Source organism: Zalophus californianus, chromosome 6 (assembly GCF_009762305.2).
Source record: "Zalophus californianus isolate mZalCal1 chromosome 6, mZalCal1.pri.v2, whole genome shotgun sequence".
NCBI lineage: Eukaryota > Metazoa > Chordata > Mammalia > Carnivora > Otariidae > Zalophus > Zalophus californianus.
Genome location: NC_045600.1, coordinates 22,627,854 through 22,648,529, shown reverse-complemented (window position 1 = coordinate 22,648,529; position 20,676 = coordinate 22,627,854). Strand labels below are relative to the sequence as shown.

Below are 20,676 nucleotides of genomic sequence, written 5' to 3'. Positions count from 1 at the left end.
GGACTGACTGTGGATGTTTATTTAGAAATTTATGGGAGTTTCCTGTATTTCTTGTCTTAATTTGGGGAACCGTGTACTTGTTTCTGTTTGTCTTTTGTCCTCACCTATTTTCTAATGCTGTATTTTTTTCAGTGCCCCCCATTTTTCACATCATTGTCACAAACATCTCTTTTTCACCTTTGTCATCACCCAACAAGCTCAGGGATGCCATCTCTGTCTTTCACATGATGAAACCAGGCCCAGTATGAATTATTCCAGGACCTGCTTTAAACAATTAGATCCACGTCTTCTGATTCCAAAGCTTTTGCCCTTTTCACAACTCTGGAGTGGAGTTTACACACTTGAGGGCTGAATAGTTCCAAATATATTTTTGTAGCTTCTGATAGGCCTACCAAAGTGCCCTATGCAGAGTACATGACTGGTAGATATTTGACTGCACAATTTCTCTGACTTGACTTTGATTTCTGCAACATTGATTTGGAGAAATGAAGTTTACAAAATATAACTATGTGTAAAGATCCTCAATTTAACAAGTCTAGTGCAAATTGAAAATGGATGGTGGTTGTATTGGGCCCCCTCAGAGGTGGCCCTAAAGGACTGTGATGAGGGGATAGGCTCCCAATGAGCAGAGCTTGACTGTTACACTGACCAGCAATCAGGGCACTTAGGAGTATAGAAGGAGGCAAGAAAATGAAAATAAGCTTCTCTAGAAGTCTGGCATCTTAGATATTTCAAGGGTTAAAATGATGTTTAATGGGAACCAAATGGTTGAAGGATCCAGTAATGGGATGATAGTGTTTACCTCTAGGACTTTAGTTTGAATCTATCCAAATAAAGAGGATTGAAGACCTTAGAATGGATCACTGAGCCTTTCACCTCCAGGCTGACAGAGTAGGTTGTCCTTGGGCCACATAGGCATATTGGCAATCATCCTGAAGACTGTTCAGTAGTCTACGTGAAGTAAATTAATGGCCATGGTCTCCTGAGACATGGTCATTGTCCACATTTTCAAAAGCACTCTCCCAAAGCAAAATCATAGCAAAAATTTAAAAGCAATAAATAAACCATGGATGGAGATATTGTGCACCACGCCAAAGTGTTGCTTGCTGAAAAAGGCAAAGATGCCTTCACCGTTGTGTCAGGTGCTCAACTAAACATTTATTGACTCCATATATGGAAGAAGACATAGAAAATACAAATGCATTTTCTGCCTTGACAATGCTTATGATCTAATCGGGGAAAGACTCATTTTATTAAAAAAAAAAAGAATCAGTGCAAACAATTTATCTTAATGTTGAATAGATACTAGAAAAGTTGTGGGATAATTGGAAGATAGACCTAGTTAATGCAAGATGGCTCTGGGAGGGCATTCATGTAGAATTGCATTCAGCTCTATACATCTATGCACCTGTTTAGGAAAGCTGGACTCTTTGGCAGAGGGAAGTCCCTTCTCTATATAGGAAAGTGTACCTCATTCAACTTTGGGCTAAGCCAGGCCTAGGAGAGCTGTCCTGTCTTTGGATCATTTATTGGATTAATGATCCCTAATGACCAACCAGTTCCATTGCCTGGAGCTCATGTTGACTCTAGTAGCTTCCTCATGTTTAATTTACTCTGAAATCTACAGTTTGCTCAGAGTCAGGTTTATGAGAGATTCACTTTCCTGAGAGGCCTTCTACGGAAGGGAAAGCCCAAGGGCTCCACTGATTGTCCAGGGACTAAGGGCTGGATTCCCATGTGACTACAGATGCCTTTTGATGGACACAGAGGGCCCTGAATTCTCTTGAGCCATCATTACTTCATAAGAACAGAGAGAAGGGTCAGAGAAACCAGCTTTTGGATATGTTAAGTTTTAAGGTCTTATTCAAACACATGCACACACTTACAAGGGCATATATACATACACAACTCTATTTCTCTAGCACTGTGTTCCTTAGCCATTTGGATGAAATCATGTAGCATCTTTATGTCACTGAATAAAATTGTAGTGCATCCATAAAGAAGAGAGAGAAGAAAGAATGTTTATGCCCTTTAAATTCCACAATATAAATACTTCTTCATATTGTATATGGATTTATTATAAACTCAGTGGGTAATTTGTATATTTAAAGCTGTGGCTGGCTCCCAGATGGCCCCCAGTGCCTGCCATACCATCGGGGTGTGATGACTCCCGAGTGTCTTAGGGACATTTTCCCCACTTGGCTAAAACTTACTCACTTTGCGGTAGGAATACTAAATTCAAGTAAATTAAAATAAAGAGATATGTTTCCTAATTATTCTATCAAAAGAGCTTGCAGCTTTGAAATAACTCTCAATGTCGGTATGTTGGACACTTTTCCAAAGGTGTGAGTCAGCTCCCTGTGGCATGCTTTCAAGTCTCCTGTTTGGGTCACCTTTACTAATCTCACCCAGGGCCCAGGGAAAGTGTCTTGTTTTTATACTTTTCCTCCGTTGTCCCGATTACTTCCCCTGCAGTGGCTTTGACTCTGGCATGGAAGTCAGCAGGCCCACTTTTTCCTGATGGGTTGTAGCTGTTTAAACCTCACTTTTTTCTTCCCTCTGTTGCTTTCATTAAGGTGGTGGGGGGTAGGTCAGAATCCGCGTTTTGAATTAGAAATGCTGATATGATCCCAGAGGGTATGTTACGGTGGTGATAGTTGACAAAGAGGAGGACCATAAAATATCACCTGGATGAAATACCTCGCTGCAACACTATCTCTAGGACACACACAAACACTGGCGTCCCTGTGTGCAGACAGGCGCTGCTGATATATTAGAGTCTGCTGGCCATTTTGTTTACGATAACTAGGAAAGGAAAAATGAACCCCTCTTTCAGGGTGTTCATCCCAAGATGATGACACAGGAGATTCTCCTTGCAGGTAAACCAAGAAAGTTCAGTTAATCACCACTTATCACTCAGGGGACTCAAGTTTCTTGCAGATGCATACTCGTTGGGTAGCAGTGCTGTTCTCTTTTTCTCATTCCATCTCGTGTCGTAAACTTAAGACCTGGCATCAGAGTGGTGTGTGCTAGCTTTTAGAGTCCCAAGACTTTAACATGTACATGATTCGCTCCAGGGAACTAGATAGATTTTCAGAAAGAAATGTCATATCATTATAATTTTAATAACTTTACAACTTCGCTTCATCTCCCCCATTACCAGACTATTCCGAGCCACTATCATCTTTTGCCAGGAGCCTCTAATGTATTTCTCTGTATCCTCGGCTGCCTACCTTCAAACAGTGCTCTGTTGAATTGATTTTAGTATCTAAACCACCCTTAATGGATCTGAGATAGATTAGTTCGGACCTAAATTGGGTGAAGTTTTATATATGTTGTCTTATTAGAAATGTGTTCTATATTCCAGGTAATCATTGAATGAGCAGGTACAGACAGACTCCCCGTCTGACCCTCCCACTGATATTCGAGTTATTCTGACCAAGTAAACATAAACTATAGGTCAAAAACTGAAGGAAAAAAAACCAGAAACAATACACAGCTAACATGGCTAGCTTTAAGTTGTGCAAGCTTCAATAAGAAGGGTCAGCAAACTTTTTCTGTAAAGGGCAGGGAGTAAATATTTTAGGCTTCTGGGCCACAAGATCTCTGTTGCAACTACTTGGCTCTGCTATTAGCAGCCACCGACAATATGTAAGTGAATGAGCACAGCTGCCTACCAATAAAACTTTATTTACCTAAGTAGGCAATAGCTGGATTTGGCCCATTGTTTATTGATCTCTGTGTCAGGCCAATCTGCCTCCTACGTTGCATGTCCATTCTCCAAAGTCATCATTAAAACATGCAATAATCTGCATCGTATTTTCTGGTAATCCCAAATACTAAATCTCTCAATTCTGAAATGTGCATACTAATTTTTTTTCCCAGCTAGAAAAGGGTGTAAAGTTTAGACTTGGAATTCATCAAGGCAAGTGACTGAGAATGCCTCACTTATTAAACCAGAAATTTTGGTTGATGTTTATTATTCACATAGGTCCATTCACCTTGAAGCGATGTTAACTCAGTGTGTCACTTAAAAGACAGGTAAATAATAAAACATTTTGGAAAATCACTAAAGGTTTCCTTACAACCACAGAATAGGTCTAGAAATGTTCCTGGCTGTTTACTGGTTTCTCTTCTGTAGGGGAGCTGCTGATCATCCATCTTTGTGGAAACTGACTAATTACCTCATCTGGAGTAAAAAGTCAAGGGACTCTCAGCTAATGTCATTGTGCTGGGAGATGTACTGGGACACTGGGATACTTTCTTAGGGGCTAGTAGCAATGAATTGAGAGAAGGACACACATTCCAGACCTGCCACTTTCTGGCCACGTAAGCTTACATTTCCAAGTGTACATCTATAAAATGGGCACTGGAGGACAACATAGAGTATGGGGAGAGTCCAATTATCCATAGATGCTCACAGCTCATCCTGTGCTCTGAGGGCTGGATCACAGATTTGGACCAAATATGTGAAAATTTTCATGTGTGACCACACAAACATGCACTTACATACATGTGCATAGTGTGTAACATTGTACATGTGTGTATATTCCTTCATACCTCAAAGAAGGAGCATTGTGAGGAATAAAACAGACCATATATATAAATGTTTATATAACAGCCTCTTTCAAACCACACATGCTTTATAGATAGATGTTTGTTGTGTGACTAAAGTTTCATACTCCCTAGTGCAGAGTTTCTCAGTAGTGACACTGTTATTATAGGCCAGATATTTCTTGTTTGTGTATTATTGGATATTTAGCAGCATTCCTGGCCTGTACCCACTAGATGCCAGTAGCATGCCCCACCCCCAGATGAGATCACCAAAAATGTCTCCAGACCTTTTTGCCAAATGTCCCTGGGCACAAAATCACTCCCAGTTGAAACCACTGCCTGAGTGAAACCAAGACATAAGGAAGTGGTTCCCAGACTTTGGCAAGCATCTGAATTACTTGGAGAGCTTGTGAAAATACACATTGCTGGGCCCGACTCCAGGGTTTCTGATTCAGAGGGTCTGGTGTTGGTCCCAGAATTTACGTTTCTAACAAGTTTCCAGGTGAGGCTGACGCTGATACTGCGGTCTCAGGACCACACTTTGTTAAGTATATAGATAAGATGTAAGATGATCTAGAATAATATTTTAGGTGATTTAAAATGTGTGTGTGTGTGTGTGTGTGTCTTTTTTTTTAATTTTTGAGGATGATAGTGTCGTTACTGTGATCACAGTGCCTGAGATCTCTTTCTTAAAGCCCTTGGGTAGTCCTGCACAGCTGCGGTAGAGATTTAGGGGGAAAGCAAGGCATTTATGGAAGAAGTTCTGTCTGAACTGGGTTGCAGTCTTCACTGCCTTGCCAACTGTCACCTGAATCCTGCCAGAAGGCTGCTCCAGGTCTTGGTGCAACACTAGGGCTTCTGTGGAAATGAACTTTAATTTTTGCTTTGCGGTCAGACTTAACTGCCAAACTACCCCAACTGGTATGACATTGGGGTCTGTGGATTAGAAGTGAATGTTCAGAGTGCATTTGAGGGACATGGTGACTCGGGATGCCATTTGTGACCACTGACTATTAGAGCACTGGTTCTGCCTTGCATCTTATTTACTTACACTGGCTGTCTTGTCCTTCCTTGACTCCCCCCATTCAGGTCAGATTTCCTGTTGTCCTGAGCTGTCATCCATGTTTGCTGTTATTTTGTTTTTTTTTCTTTGCTTGGAGTTAGAGATGGAGCTGTCTTGAGCTATTTATCCGTCTTATCTCTCTTGGCCCTCTGTTAGTAATTCAGTCCATGGATCTAATCCGCTTTAATTGATTGATCTCCCACAGCCAAACTTCAGCACAACAACAGGAGAGGTGCAGCTGTAGGTGGAGAGGTGGATGCAGTGTTGCTGGGTGGGTGCAAAGGTCACTGAGTCCTTTGCAGATTTAGGAAAATAGAATTTGTTTCCAAGCCATTTAACATGAATTTTCTAGGGACAATCTGTACAGATTCTAGAGTTGATGATCTTGAATGGGAGACAGTCATTTTAAATAGAGTGGTATCCTATAGGATGTGTGCAAAAGCCTCTGACTCATTCATCATCTGTCACACTATTTCTCTGTCACCCAGCTGTCCCCACCATCTTCACCCCCACCATTGTCATCATTTTTACATCATCCTTTGAAGAGCACTTCAGAATTTGCCAAGATTTTATTCATTTCTCTTAAATTCCATTTAACACAGGTGTTACTATTATTGTCTTGTTCTCTTGTGTGTGTGTGTGTGTGTGTGTGTGTGTGTAGATAGTTGAATGACCTGCTCAAGATTACCTGGATGTGGAGCTTGACTGGGCTCAGGTCTTCTGATTCTAAATCACAAAGGCTTCTGGAACCTAGAGCAGACATTTTCCTTCTGCCTTGCCCTTCTTGTCACAGTCCTCCCCCCTCCCACCCCAAGGGAAGGGGCCTGGGATGATAGTGAAAGTCCAAACCATCTCCAAGCTTCATAGCTGGAATCTTGTCAGTTTGCGTAATTCCTGATGGGCTTAGACTTCTTGAGAGAGAGACCTGGTCTCTTATATCTCTTGAATCTTTCAATAGTTCACAACTCTGCACACAGAAAGTACACACTCCCTGCTTATTAGCTAACAATTATCTTGAGTCTAGAACAAGGAGACCATAACATTGAAAGAATGGCCTGATGATCTTCACTGAAAGACAGTGACTGGCCCCGAAAAGTGTCCATACTGTGTTCTACTAAACACAAGAATGTTTTACCCTAGAGAACTTCAATAAAATTCTCCTTCAGCCAAAATTATCTGATGAGTCAAAATCATACCTCATCTTTTTTTTTATTGATTGCATACATAAAGCACAGTGAGATTATATGTTTTGATTAAGATTTATTGCAAAAAAAATGTGGCTATGGATGAACAGTTCTCTTCATTATCATGTACTATTCAAATCCTTTTTAACCTCCCATGGTATAAAAACTTACCAACACAATTTTTTTTCTACCAGAGCCATGCATTCTAATTCCCTATTCATTCATTCTCTTATCCTTTAATTTAACAAACATTAACTGAGCACCTGTTGGTATCCCTACATTTGAGATACCCACAGTTAGATTGGGTAGACAGGTTAGGCAAGTTAGGCAAACAGGAAGTATATAATATGTGACGTATACAGTGACTTATATAAATAACTCAATTGCAACTTGTAATAAATGTGACTGAAACATAATATGGTGGAAAATCCATGGGTTTTAAAGCCAGACAGACCTGAATTCTAATCTTAAATGCATCTTCTATTAGTTGTGTGAATTCCCACTTCTCTGAATCTCCATCTTTTTTCGTCTACAAAATCTGGAGGGTAATTTTAAGAATTCAAAAATTGTTTTATTAAAAAGTACCTGCCAAGCAACCTACTCTGCTCTTCAAGGTACTCTGTATTACACTGCATAACAAGCAGCTTCAATATTTGGTGGCATAAAACAATCAAGCTTTGTTTCTCATTTGCCATGTCCATCACGAGTTGGCTTGTTGCCATTCTCACTTAATGACCCAGGCTGACAAAGAGGCCACTGCCAGGAATTTGCTGGATACAGTGGTTGAGAGCCAGTGGGAGAACTCTGGTTGGTCTCACACCAGCAGTCTAATGCATGGCTCAGGAGTGACACCTAATTCATTGGTCAGCACTGGTCTCTTGGCCCTACACATCACAAGGAGACCGAAGAAATCCTCTTTTACTATGAGCTGATAATGGGGGGAAACTAGAAAAATGTAGTAAACGCTGCCACTGATTGTTTTATTTATTGTGACCCAGACTTTGGAACAGGTATGCCAGACCTGGCAGTGTCTGGCCCCAAGAAGGATCACATACCTGTTGTTCTTCCTGTATTATTGCCTAGCACTGAACTCCCAGATTCTGTGGGAAGCCTGGAAGTCAAGATATTGAGAACTGCTTCCTTTGCACGTCTCCTGGGCATACTTTTGAGAGTCCCAGTTCTGTTTCTGTCAGCTGCAATTGTCTAAAATAGTGGATGGTGCATTTTGCCTTCCCCCGGGGGCACCGTGGAATGAATGAAGAGATTGCCTGCAGGGAGGTCTTTATTCCTGAGGATTTTTCTTGCCCTTGTGCATCTCTGCTTCTGAAATCTGACCCTGGTGTTGGTAGTATCTCAAGGGTCACCTCCACAGCAATAACTGTAATGTGGCTGATGGAAGGTCAGAAAGCTGGAGCCGGACTAATTTGAGGAGCCAGGTGGGCTCGTAAATAGTCATTATTGATGAAGAATGGATTTACTGGCTATTTACAGACAGCTGTTTTCTTGTGCCGTTCAGACTTGTTTTTTTGTGTTGTTTTTTTTTTTAACAGACTTTTTTTATTGCACTTGAGGACTCTTTGGTAATGTCTTCTGATTTACCACTTGTCTGTGTTTTTAATATCAAGGAAGAACATAGATGGAAGTGATTGCCTTTGGTAGCAACTTTAGTGGTGATGGGTGTGGAGTTATTAAAATTTATAGTCATGCTGTTTTTGCAGCTATACTTTGCTTGCCTTGGAAAGGCTTCTAAAAGATACCGAGGAATGTGAAGAGAGAGCAACTACCAAATTGTGACAGGAACTCAACCGTGCAAATGTTGTTTTTTTAATGTTCTGTTTGCTAAAATTGACATTTATTTTTACAATATTTCTTGATGACACTATTGCCAAACCAGCCAGCCCTTAGCTCCCACCACCACTTTCAACTATACTAATGAGGGGAAAGAAAGCGAAAAGATGACTGACATTTATTTTAGTCCCAAAGTAAGCAGAGCCACGTGCTGTGGGAGTTTCACACATATGTATTCTCCTAAAATCCTCGCAACAAGCTTCAAAGGTAGCAATTCGCCTTTCTCTTCCTCCACAGATCCCTTTATAGTAGGGAAATCAGAAGTTGAATAACCTGCCCAAGGTCATCGAGCCTTCAGAGCCAGAGAGAGGTATTATTTGAACCATGCTAAAACCGTGTTTATCCTATTGAACCAGTTAACTTCTCCAGTGCTCACAGGGTGTGACATATGGTCAAATGTTTGGATTGTTCCTTCTCCTGATCTCCATTTATCCCTTTTACTTGAACAATATTTTATTTGTTAGTAGTATAAAGTGCTATCATACGAATCATTATAATCGCATCATTTTAGCCTTATAACGGCCCTAGGAAGTCTGGGGAGCTGGTATCCTGCCCCATCATATATTATTAAGAAAGGGTTCAGAAAAGTTAAGTGACTTGCCCAAAGGTCAGTCAGGGCTGTTTCCAAAGCCAGTGCTTTTTATCCCTCAAATCGTCTCCTCTCTGGACACCTGAGCCAGCCGAGTTTATTTTCATGGCAGCTGAGCATGAGGGATTCAAGCCTAGGCAAGTCTATGGGTACTTGCCGTAAGACTTATAATGAACTGAGACAAAGCAGTTAGCCACACATTATAATGCCACTGTGGTCCCATGACAAATGACAAGGAGGTTGCAGTAATGAAATCTTATTACCGCAAGTAAAGAGACAGCATCTGAGGTCTAGCACAGCCACATGTCCCGCTGTGGGGAAACACAATGCGGCATCTGGGTAGGGGTCTCCACTGACATTGGCCGTAGTGCTAGCAGGATTAAGAAGATGTCTCTGAAGCAGTGATTGCAGTGCCAAATATGTGGCGCCTCTGATAAGGACCAAATATTTATTCTGGCAGAGATTAAATCTTTTCTTTCCCTGAATCTATTATGGATCTTGCAGAAAATCTGCCCAAGAATATATCTCACTGATCAGCCAACTCACTGAGCCAGAACCGCCCGATGCTACTTCTGGTTTAAAGGTCCCCTCTCTCTACCTAAAACTGTTCTCCATCCATGATTAATTAGTGACTCAGAGGTGAATTGAATTGCCAGCAGCCCTTTCTGTGCGTCCAGGATTTATATGGTGGTTTCTCATTGAAGAATAGTGGTGCAATAAGCAGCCCACATCTGCGGGGTGGGCAGAGGAGTAATGGTGTCTGCAGTCATGGTTTCTTAACTCCTCCGGTTCCCTCATTCTGCTAAACCAGTTATGACGCAGGTTACTATAGCCTTGCTTATCTAGGCCTAAGGATGAATAGGTGCTCACACACACACACACACACACACACACCCTTAGACATGAATGCCAACGCTTTAAGTAGGAGGAAGCAGGAAAATCATAATACCATTTCTGAATTCCTAGAGAATTAAGGAGAAAGAATAAAATGGATCATCACATTATTAATTATGGGCATGAAAGATGCAAAAGAACCGATCATCAGTTTCATTTCTCCATTTTAATGCTAAGTGCTTTGTTTAGGGCTGGAGATGTAGGGGTGAGGAAAGAAAAAAAAACCCTGAGAACAGAGTGTCACAATAAACAGGGATTTACAAAATCATAAGTACATTTAGTCCCCATTTGGGGAGGCACCTGCATTTCTTTTCGCAGAGAACAGAACATGGGGATTGCAGACATCATTTTACATTGCACTCTGTGCTCTCCGGGCACAAAGGAGACAGCAGTGTCCACCCCGTATCAGAGCATTCCTGCATGCCGAAAGCAGCCTTTCTTAGCTTAGATGCCTACCTTCTAAAATCAAGACTCCTGGGTACTTGTCCGTTCTTTTATCGGGAATAAGATGTGTTCGCATACTAAAGGAAAATTGGCAAGATAAAGAAAGCCTGTCTTTTGAAAAAAGAAGTGAAGTGTACCAAACTATCTGGAAACCAGTGCCTAAAATCTCACCAGAAGTCTTAATTCACTGACTTTAAGCACAGTCAGTGCTTCATAAATATCATGTTTATGTATTGAATGAATATTTATAAACGAATGAACCCAACCATGAAATCTTTCCTACACTTAGTTTATACGGCTCCTGGGCTTCTTTCTTCGTATCTTTCTTTTTCTTACCCTTCTCCCCCTCCTCCTTTTTATTCTCCTCCCACTTCTTGAATGAGAACAGAGAGGATAACAGAGACTATGTGGACAAATAGAACAGCAGAGTTGCCACTAAATTTTATTGTCCTTGAACGTCCAACCTATTGCTTAGCCAAGAAGTCACACAACTAGAAAAATGGAGAAAGATGTCTCCTTCTCTCCTTGCCCATCCCTCCTGACGTCCTACATGCTGTGACACCTTCCTAGGAAGTTGGCAGAGACTGATTATATCTGACCAGGAAGGTTACTTTTGTGTTGTATCTCATTGTGAATACTAATTCTAACTCTTAGTCATAACCAATGACTAGAGGAGAAGAGTAAGAGTTTTAATAGCATTTATGTTTCAGTATTTCTGGGCACTTTCAGGAAGCAGATGATGCCATTGGCTCTACCTTCACCATAATCATCACCTTCATTGCCATAGTATTTCTCTTCTGGCATTCATTGTATTTTCCCTCCCAGAAGTCTCTTTTTGGGCCATTGGGTTCTCGTGTGCTATGTAGCATAGAGCTTTAGCACTGAATATTATGGCCCTCTTTGGATGAGCCTTAGGAGTAGAGCTACACGTGTGGGAAGAGTAGCAGCCATCTGACTCTGAAAACCCCAGCTCAGTTTCACTAACCTCTACTGAGGATACGTTTTCTATGGGTTTGAGACTTGCACAGTGTATCCTTGGGTGTTGATCTATGATGGCTAGCCCCTCTGCCATTGCCTCCTCATCATTCATTGTACCCCTTCCCTTGGCCTTGATCCCCCCAAAATGTGCAAGTATGCTTATATTTCCTCTTTAATCCTAAATCTAAACTGTGAGGCGATCTAGGGTCCAGGGTCTAATTACCTCTCCTAGAAAATAGGCCTCATTGCTCTCACAGAAATGCACTTTGCAGTGTCACTACACAGCTCTTAGGTAGTTCTGTGGTTTCCAGCTTTGCTATCTGTGGAGAGCAAGCAAATGATGTAAGCTGTGCAGGGCAGCCCGTGAGAGCAATCTGGGTGGCTTTATGCCATTGGTTTCTATGTTCAGGATGAAAGCCCATGGAGAAATGTATGATACTGTTGTTACCTTCATGCTGCCAGCTCCCTCTGGGTACCTACAGATTTATTGCTAGTTGGAGGACCCACTTTAAAGGGAGAACACCTTGCGGTTGGTGCTAACTATGCCTTTTGTGTTTCTTTATCACAGGAACAGGGGAAAATCGGAGTTGTCTTCAATATTGGCACAGTTGACATCTCTATCAAGGAGGAGAGAACTCCCGTCAATGATGGTAAATATCATGTGGTGCGCTTCACCAGGAACGGCGGCAATGCCACACTCCAGGTGGACAACTGGCCAGTGAATGAGCATTATCCCACAGGTACGTGTTGTACTCTCAGTGACCACAGACTCTCTTCGGCTCTCCCATTCTTACTCCTAAGTGGCAAATTTTTCATGACTGTCACCAAATCATAAAACACTGAATACTAAGCACGTCATTCATGTATTTTTTTTTTTTTTTTTTTTTTTTTTGTAGGACAAGATGAATTATCATGTTAGGGCTTGGTTCAGCATAGGGAGCTTCTGGAGACTTACTAACTATGCACTGAACACTTTTTGTCAACCTGACCAATACTGCCTGACTGGCTCATACTAAAGACAATGGCTGTAGGCTTTCCAGGGCATTGCAAATGATGACCCGTGGAGGGAAGGGGTGCCATCTCCATCGTGAGCTATCATCGATAATCACAGAATAATCCCTTTGTTATCTGGACTCTGTGGTGCCATTTAGGCAGGTAAGGTTGAAGGTACAGATGGTCAGAGATTTCAGAAAGACTGTAAAAGGAACTTTACTAAACTTAAAGTGATGAACATCAAGTCAGGATAATGATGAGAGAGAAACGAAGGGTGGGGTTTCATTCACTTGGTTGACTTTGCCCATTTTTTCTTTCATTTACAGTAGGCCTGCCTTGATATTCAGAGATCGGTCCTAGTAGGCATTTTAATAACAAGCATGCTGGTGTGGGAGGGAGAGGGGTTAATCATCTGTTTAAATTTTATGGTCAAGGAGCATTTGCCAGCAAACTCCCAGAGCCACATGGCCAAATCAAGGGCAATGGGAGGAAAGGTTGCCTTATTTTAAAGAGGTCATTCAAATCATTCTTTAGCTTTCCCTCTCATCTCTCACTTCTCCTAGCAAAAGAGCCCTGAACCCTGATCAAAAAAGTTCCAAGAATGGAAGGGAAAATACTTTGGCTCAGGGCCTTTATTCCACAGTTGCATTATCACTTGGTGGATGCAAGAGACTAGTTCAGAATATTGAACTTTTCACTAATGTGGGCATGATGCTGTTTCTCTCTCTCTCTCTCTCTCTCTCTCTCTCTCTCTCTCTCTCTCTCTCTCTCTCTCTCTCCAACACTTCAAACTCCCCATAATTCTCTTACTGCTGTCCTCTCACTTCCTTAATAGTGAAGCGAGCACAGAGATAAGGAAGCCCAAAGCACATTTTCAGAAGTTTTTTAAGAGCTGTTTAGCTAATAATCATCACACTTGGGAGAAATACATAAAGTAAATTTGCTTATTTGTCGCCCAAGAATTTTGAATGACTCGAAGGCTGTAATTTTCATGCCTAATTCAGCATTAATTTTCTTTAAAAGCCAATCAGAGGTAATTGTGCTACTGTCCTTCCCCCCACCCCGCCGAATAACCAGAGTCTTCCTGTGCCTGGTTTAAGGATTATGGGAGCATCTACAAAAAGCATACATATAAGACTCCCAAGCTATTGATATGAAAAGCCCTGCCTACCCATTTGTCTACCATCTCAGTCTCCATACAACATCCAGCTCAGCCTTTGCTGGGAGTCTCTTGTCATACACTTAGTACTTCTCAGATTAAGGCACAAAAATGACCTTTTCGTTTATCTTTGAGACTTTGAAGAGAGCCAGAGGTGTTAGCAGCTACTATGAATTCTTATCATCATCCAAATTCGCTAGACACTAATAGACCTGATTTTTAAATGTTTCGTGCTTAAAGTCTGGGGAATGGGTGGGCACGGGAATCCAAATAGCCTAAGATCTTAAAAGCTGTTCATCTGTTTCTCAGAAAACTCACTCTCTCTCTCCATGAATGTTATCACTGGCCCTGCTAATGCTGCTGTAGGGTTTGTTGTGTTTCTATTAGGAATTTCAAAGATTTCTAAATTGTTGTTAACCCCTTGCCCTGAGCCAATATAGAACCCATGAGTTTGCTGAAGACTCTTTAATGGTCATTTAAAAGCCACAGTAAGAAAACCAGTGACTCTCGCTGTGTGCCTTTCTCTTTGTATCTTGAGATCCAGATTATGGGTTGCTTACTCTGTTTTCAAAACAGAATAAACTTTTCTTGAATGGCAATGCTTACCACTGAAAATGCTTATTACTAGTAATTACTGGCAATGGTTACTTAGTTATAATAAGTATTATTATTACAGAGCATGATGCAGTAGAGCAGTTATAAGTATGGGCTTTGGAGTCACCTGGCTGGAGTTGGTACCTTGGTGCCATCTAAGACAGGCTGGATTAAAACCTTGAAAGGCCCTAAGTGCTGAATGATTTGGTGCCTCTCCCCATATGCAATTCAAAATACAACAGTATACCATAAAATGACTGTAAGAATTTCTAACACTCTTGATTTTTCTTTTTTGATGATCACTATAATGCTTTAAAAATATATTCTTTCTCCCCAAATTTTCACCTTTTACTCTTTTTTCTTAGTTCTCTAAGTGTTTATTCTTCCTATTTGTGGGATCCAGTTTCCCCTCAGTAACTTGAGACAAACTATTTAACCTCCCAACCTCTGTTTACTGGTCTATAAAAGGGGGTTGTGTTAATACTGACTTTCCAGGGCTAATGTGTAGATTGAATGAATGTATGTAAAATGTTAATTAAGTCAATAATCAATGTTAGCTATGAGAATGACCAAATATTTGGGTGGCGTTGTTTTACTATGATGTCTTGACTCATACAGATGACTTCACTGTGACCATTAAACAGCCCACAAATTAGATAGGGTGGACATTCTTATTCTCCATTTCAAATTTAAAAAGAGACGCAGGAAGATGCTGTGTTTTTCCTAAGGTCACATAGTAAACATGGGACAGAACTAAGACCATATTCCCTGTTCTCAACTGGGCACAATTTCCACTCTTGTTCCCACAAAAATTGGGGGATATTTGGAAAAGTGCATGGATAGAAATGAGCATCTCTCTTCTTGTGTCATCATCTTTTTTTTTTTAAAGTATCTATTACATAGGTCAGTACCCATAACCACACAAAGGTGGTTATTGTGAGATGTGGAGTCGAAAATCCTTTTAAAAAGAAAAGTTGTTTTTTTTCTTTATTTTAGCTGTGCTAAAAGGCTCATTTCTGTTGAGTCCAAGCTGTCCTTCTCACAACTATAGTAATGTGCTTCCATGAGGCAATTGGAAGGATACTGAGTATTTGAAGTAGTCATCATCATACTTCATTGCCTAGATTGGAAAGTAGTAATGGAAAGTCCAACATCCTGGTTTTATTTTTATTTTTCTTGTTTTTTTAAAGGGTAAACATTTACTTGGAACAATCTAGTTTTTTAAATTAATTAATTAATTTATTTTTGAGAGAGAGCATAAGTGAGCAAGAGTGGTGGGGTGGGGGAAGGCTAGGAGGAGGGGCAGAAGGAGAGGGAGAGAGAGAGACTCTTACACAGGTTCCATGCCCAGCTCAGAGCCTGATGTGGGGCTCCCCAGGCTCACGACCCTGAGATCATGACCTGAGCCAAAATCAAGCGTTGGACTCTTGACTGACTGAGCCACCCAGGTGCCCCCAACCTAGTTTTATATTCCAGTCTTCCAAGACTTCTTAGGAATGGTTACCTTTTGACCTCTGGATACCTTATTTTCTCTTCCTCCTGCTTCCCTGTGCTCCTGAAAGGATCCACTTAACTAAATTTAAAGCACCATTAGAGCAATCTGGCAGTGTTTAATTTATATTAAACCGTAAGATTAAAATACACTCTGTATCTGGGCATCAGAGAACAAAGACATCTGGTCAGGCAGGCTTGACGCAATTTCTACAAAAGGGACGTATTCTTCTTCCAAGCTATCCTCTTTCATTGATAGTGATAAGTATAACAACCAGGAACAGGAGTGTGGTTGTGCTACTTGTCGATTGCTAATGTTTAAACAGTAAAGAAATATGGAGTAGCTCCTACAGAATATTTACATGAGTTATCTCATTTTGAGGGCATGCTATCAGGGAATTGTTCCTGCGCAACAGGTGCCTGTGTATCAGGATGAAGGGGTCAACTCCAGAATCTTCTCATGGACATTCATAGGATTTTATCTGGCTCTACTAAAACATCCCCCTGTGAAATATTTAGAAATCAGCTGGGCACAGGGCATGCAGCATTGGCTCTTTGTAAATCAGGAAGGATCCAAATGAAAGTAGTTCTACAGCTACTGGGATCTTGTATCACTTAATTCTGGGTATAGAACTCAAAAGCAGCTTCTTTCTTTGAACCTGAAAATAGAAAGGCTAAGGAGCAGGAGAGGGAAGTAAAAGAAAAATCAGCCCAGAGCTGGCATCTGGGCACTAACAAATGTTCCTTATAAAGTCTCTGATTACTGTCTTGACATAATGCAGGGGTGGCAACAAGTGAGGGGAGGTGAAAGGTGACTTCAGCATGAGGAATTAATTTTAGTCCCAGCTCTCGGTCCCCTGGGAGGCTGAGCTGACTGGAATGGTTCAGGATCCTCTCTGCCATGCCTGGGTGGCTGGCCGTGTCACCAGGCCTACTAGAATCCTGAGCGTGGTGCCGTAAGAGGCTTTTCGGACCAGAGACGGGCTTCCTGGAAAATGAAGGCTGGCAAGAAGCTCTGGTGCGTAGGACTTGACATCTTCCCACCGCAGATGGTGCTGAGGAGAGCGGGGTCTCAATTGTTTTCCTTTCTTTATTGATATTGCATACCAAGTCATTTGAAGGGCTCTTGCTGGGATTCCCCTTTTCCAGTCAATAAAATGCTCCTGATGACCTGAGCTTGAATGCTGTCTGACCACCCAGCTCAGAACACGAAAAGGTTGGAGAAGTGGCTCTCTTTCTAGGCCAGTAGACTAGAAAATTTCTTACGTTGTATTTGAATGTGTCCAATTCCACATAATCTTGTCTTTATAGGTACTGAGAGCAAAAACATTGCTAAATGCTTAGTGATGTTCAAAATGCAATAGGAGAGATTTATTTGTCCACATCTCATCTTAGATTATTGAGATTTTGAAGGGTTAAAAACAAGTCTCTGTACTTGACATGATGCTGAAATTTCTCAGGTCTTGGGTTTTCATTAATTCCTACCCAGGAGGTTTTCGTTCCTTTTTCTTTCTGTCTTCGCCTGCAAACATTTGAGGCCTTGCCAGATTTGAAGCACACCTTAAAACAAACCCCATCTACTTGCTCGTTCATCCGTTCAGGACTAGTGTTACTTTCAGTTCAACTGGAGGGAGGAAAAAAAGAAAAAAAAACATAGATAGTAAAGTCCTGCAAGGAGAATAATAAATATAAATACAATCAAGAGGAAAAGCTGTATTTGAACGTGTTTTCAAGACAGTAGAGATAAAGTGGCAACAAGAGAAAGGCTGGCTTAATGAATGTGTTTGAACACTGCTAAGTACATTTTAAAACCATCTTATAAATAAGTTCTTCAAACATTTGGTCACAGAATATATCAATTAATCAATCAAACCAGGACATCCTGAAGACTTTGCTAAATAGTCCAGCTTGTCAGGAATGAATTAGGATTCACAAGTAAGTGAGTTTCTGCTTCCGATGGACTTTCAACTTGCTGGGGTTGGTCTTTGGCAAAAAGATGTTTACAAAAAATCTTTTCAGTGGAGATTTTATATATATATATATAAATATATTTTATATATATATATGAAACAGTGTTCTTTAACTTGGCTACAAATAAGATTCTCCTGGGAACTTTTAATAAACTGCCAGTTCTCGGGCCCCAGGCGCAGGTAATCTAATTGGTCTGGGGTGTGGTCCATGGATCAGCAGCATCAGCATCACCTGGGAGCTTGTTAAAAATGGAGTGTCTTGGGCCTCACCCCAGACCTACTGAATCAGAATCTGCATTTTAACAAGATACTCAGGCGATTCATGTGTAGTGTCAAATTTGAGAAGCATTGGTCCAGGCATCAGTAGTTTTAAAAAGCTCCCGTGGTGATTCTCTATGCAGCTAGGTTTGAGAAGCACTGATATTTAGAAAGCTAAAATTGTGTTTCTCTTTTCAGACTGACTAGCAGCACTGTCCAACATGGTAGCCACTAGTCATCTGTAGCTACACTTGTGATGTGGCTGATATGACTGAGGCCCTGAAAATTTATTTTTTTATTTTTTTAAAGATTTTATTTATTTACTTGACAGAGAGAGAGAGGGAGAGAAAGAAGCAGATTCCCCGCTGATCAGGGAGCCCAACACGGGGCTCGATCCCAGGACCCCGGGATCATGACCTGAGCCAAAGACAGACACTCAACTGACTGAGCCACCCAGGCAATCCTGAAAATTTATTTTATTGTGCAATTATTATGTCCTAGGCACAGAATATTTAAATACATTTTTTTTTTCATTCAGTCTTCAGGCCAGCACTATGGGGGTGGTGCCTGGTGGTCAGTATTGGGCAGCACAGAACTAGAACATGCTCTTTCTTCCTTTTACTCGTTTTATATAATATAAATCTCTATTTACATCATTAATACATTAATGAGCATTTACCTCCATATACCTTCTGAACTTATCTAATGTATGTTGTCATTGTAACAACATTGGGGATAATCACCCCACTTGATTCATAAGATTGTTATCCCAGAGAGGTAGCAATGGCAGATGCCACCATCCTAACCAAAATCATCCTGATGGTGATGGCTACCCTTTCTGAGCATTTACTACATACTTCGCACTTCATGTACAACATCTTATTTACCCTTGCTACAAACCGTTGAGGTTGCTGTTAGTTTTATTCCCATTTTACAGATTAGGAGCCATTCAGAGATCTTAGGTACTTGCCTGGCTCACAGAATTTTTCTTTCAAGTTAAATCTCTAGTTTCTGCCAAGTTACAAGTTAGCACTTCCCTGTGCATTTATGACCTTTGCCTTCCTCTACATCCTTGGTTCGACCTATGGGACTTTGGCAGCTTCTTTCTTTTCACAGTTCTCTTTTATCTTCTAACACTGTATCTACGTGGATGGGAAGGGCTTTATTAGATGAAAGTCTCTTTTACCATTTAATGGTCTCGGGGGATGGGAGAGTGTTGAGAGGGTGCATCGTATTTTTTTCTTTAATTTTTGTTTTATCAGGCAACCCTTCTTTCTCTTCTGTGAATTCCCAGCCACAAGATAAATAGCCTTGTATCTTACAAGTTAAATACAATTACCGCTATCAAACCTAGAGCCTTTCTGTCCCTATAAATGTCTCTTAGAGGGTGATAAGCATTTCAAGGCAAACTATGGTCTTATAGCTAATGCTAAAATTAAACCTAACCACCTAGAAGACAAAAAAACAAGAATACATACACACAAGTTTATATACATGTATGTGTTTACACACACACACACACACACACACACACACACACACACACCCTGTGGAAGAGAGAAGAACGTCTGGGCTAAAGGGAAAAGGAACTCATAAACACATGGCACATGGACACAAGACACATGTCCCTGAGACATTAAGCCAAGATATGACTCAAGGTTATTTATAATATAATTAAATAACACACAAAGGAGTTTGTTATCATTATGAAGATTTATATCAGATAATATGACAGCAATTATAGTAACTAAAGACATTATTTATCTAGAATTCATTTGTGAATAGGACGGTGCTTTTGAGATAGAGAGTTGTTCATCAAAAGAATAATGTTTCTGGAAACTTCTACAGGACTTTATGAGATACACGTCTTACTGTTGGGTCCTAGTTTATGCTTTTCTCATTGTTAATAGACTACCTTGGGATTTAGAGGGGAAGGTAGAATTTAACAAAAGGCACATGATGATTATTTATTTAACCATATGTTAAATGGTATACATATTATAGTCTAGGGACTCAGTGAAATAAGTAATGAGAAAATCGAGGGTCACTCCTAGGAACTATTTAACTAGAAATGTAAGGAAAAGGATTTCTTAATTTCTATGAATAATGAGTATATGTATATATTAAACCAAATCTAACACTTTCAAGATGAGAAATACAGTGTGGTCACCTTTCATGTGGTTTTTAAATTATACTCATTTGAAATTAATGTGACAGAAAAATACTAATGACATCTCACTCTATGCAAGGCATCTGTAATTAACACAAATTCTTTCAAATTAATACACTCATCAAACATTGCATAATTTCAAAGCTAGCTAAGTGAATTGCATTTTATTTTTTCTGTTGTCACAGAGACGCTCCAGTTTAGATAGTAAATAGAAATTCTGGCCTGTAAAATTTGTCTTCAGTATTAAAATTCAGAATTATTATCCTGACCATAAAGTGCAATTACCCAGTACTGTTTTCACTCTGCCCCAGAGTTAGATGGACATCCAGTGTCCTCAGAACCTGTCCAGGAGTATAGCTGTGTTTATAGGAAAAGTTTCCAAGTTCGATCTCTTCTGTTTAAGTTTTGTACAAGGTTGCAGAGTCCCTGTAGTTATTTAAAGTCTAAAAAGAACATTTAGCTTCTTACAGAAAGGTGGTGCGTAAAT

General features: G+C 40.5%; 1 protein-coding gene across 23 annotated transcripts in view; it reads left to right on the top strand.

The window, feature by feature from the left end:
- NRXN3 (neurexin 3) overlaps nt 1–20,676 on the top strand; it is a 1,550,403-nt gene that overhangs the window by 1,353,104 nt on the left and 176,623 nt on the right. For all 23 annotated transcript variants that reach the window (XR_004820137.1, XM_035728036.1, XM_035728032.1 and 20 more), the window contains one exon: nt 12,123–12,294. Coding sequence is in view for 22 of the 23 variants with exons in the window: in XM_035728036.1 (XP_035583929.1) it covers nt 12,123–12,294 (172 nt within the window). In the remaining variant the exon portion in view is untranslated. The remainder of the gene's footprint in view (nt 1–12,122; nt 12,295–20,676) is intronic.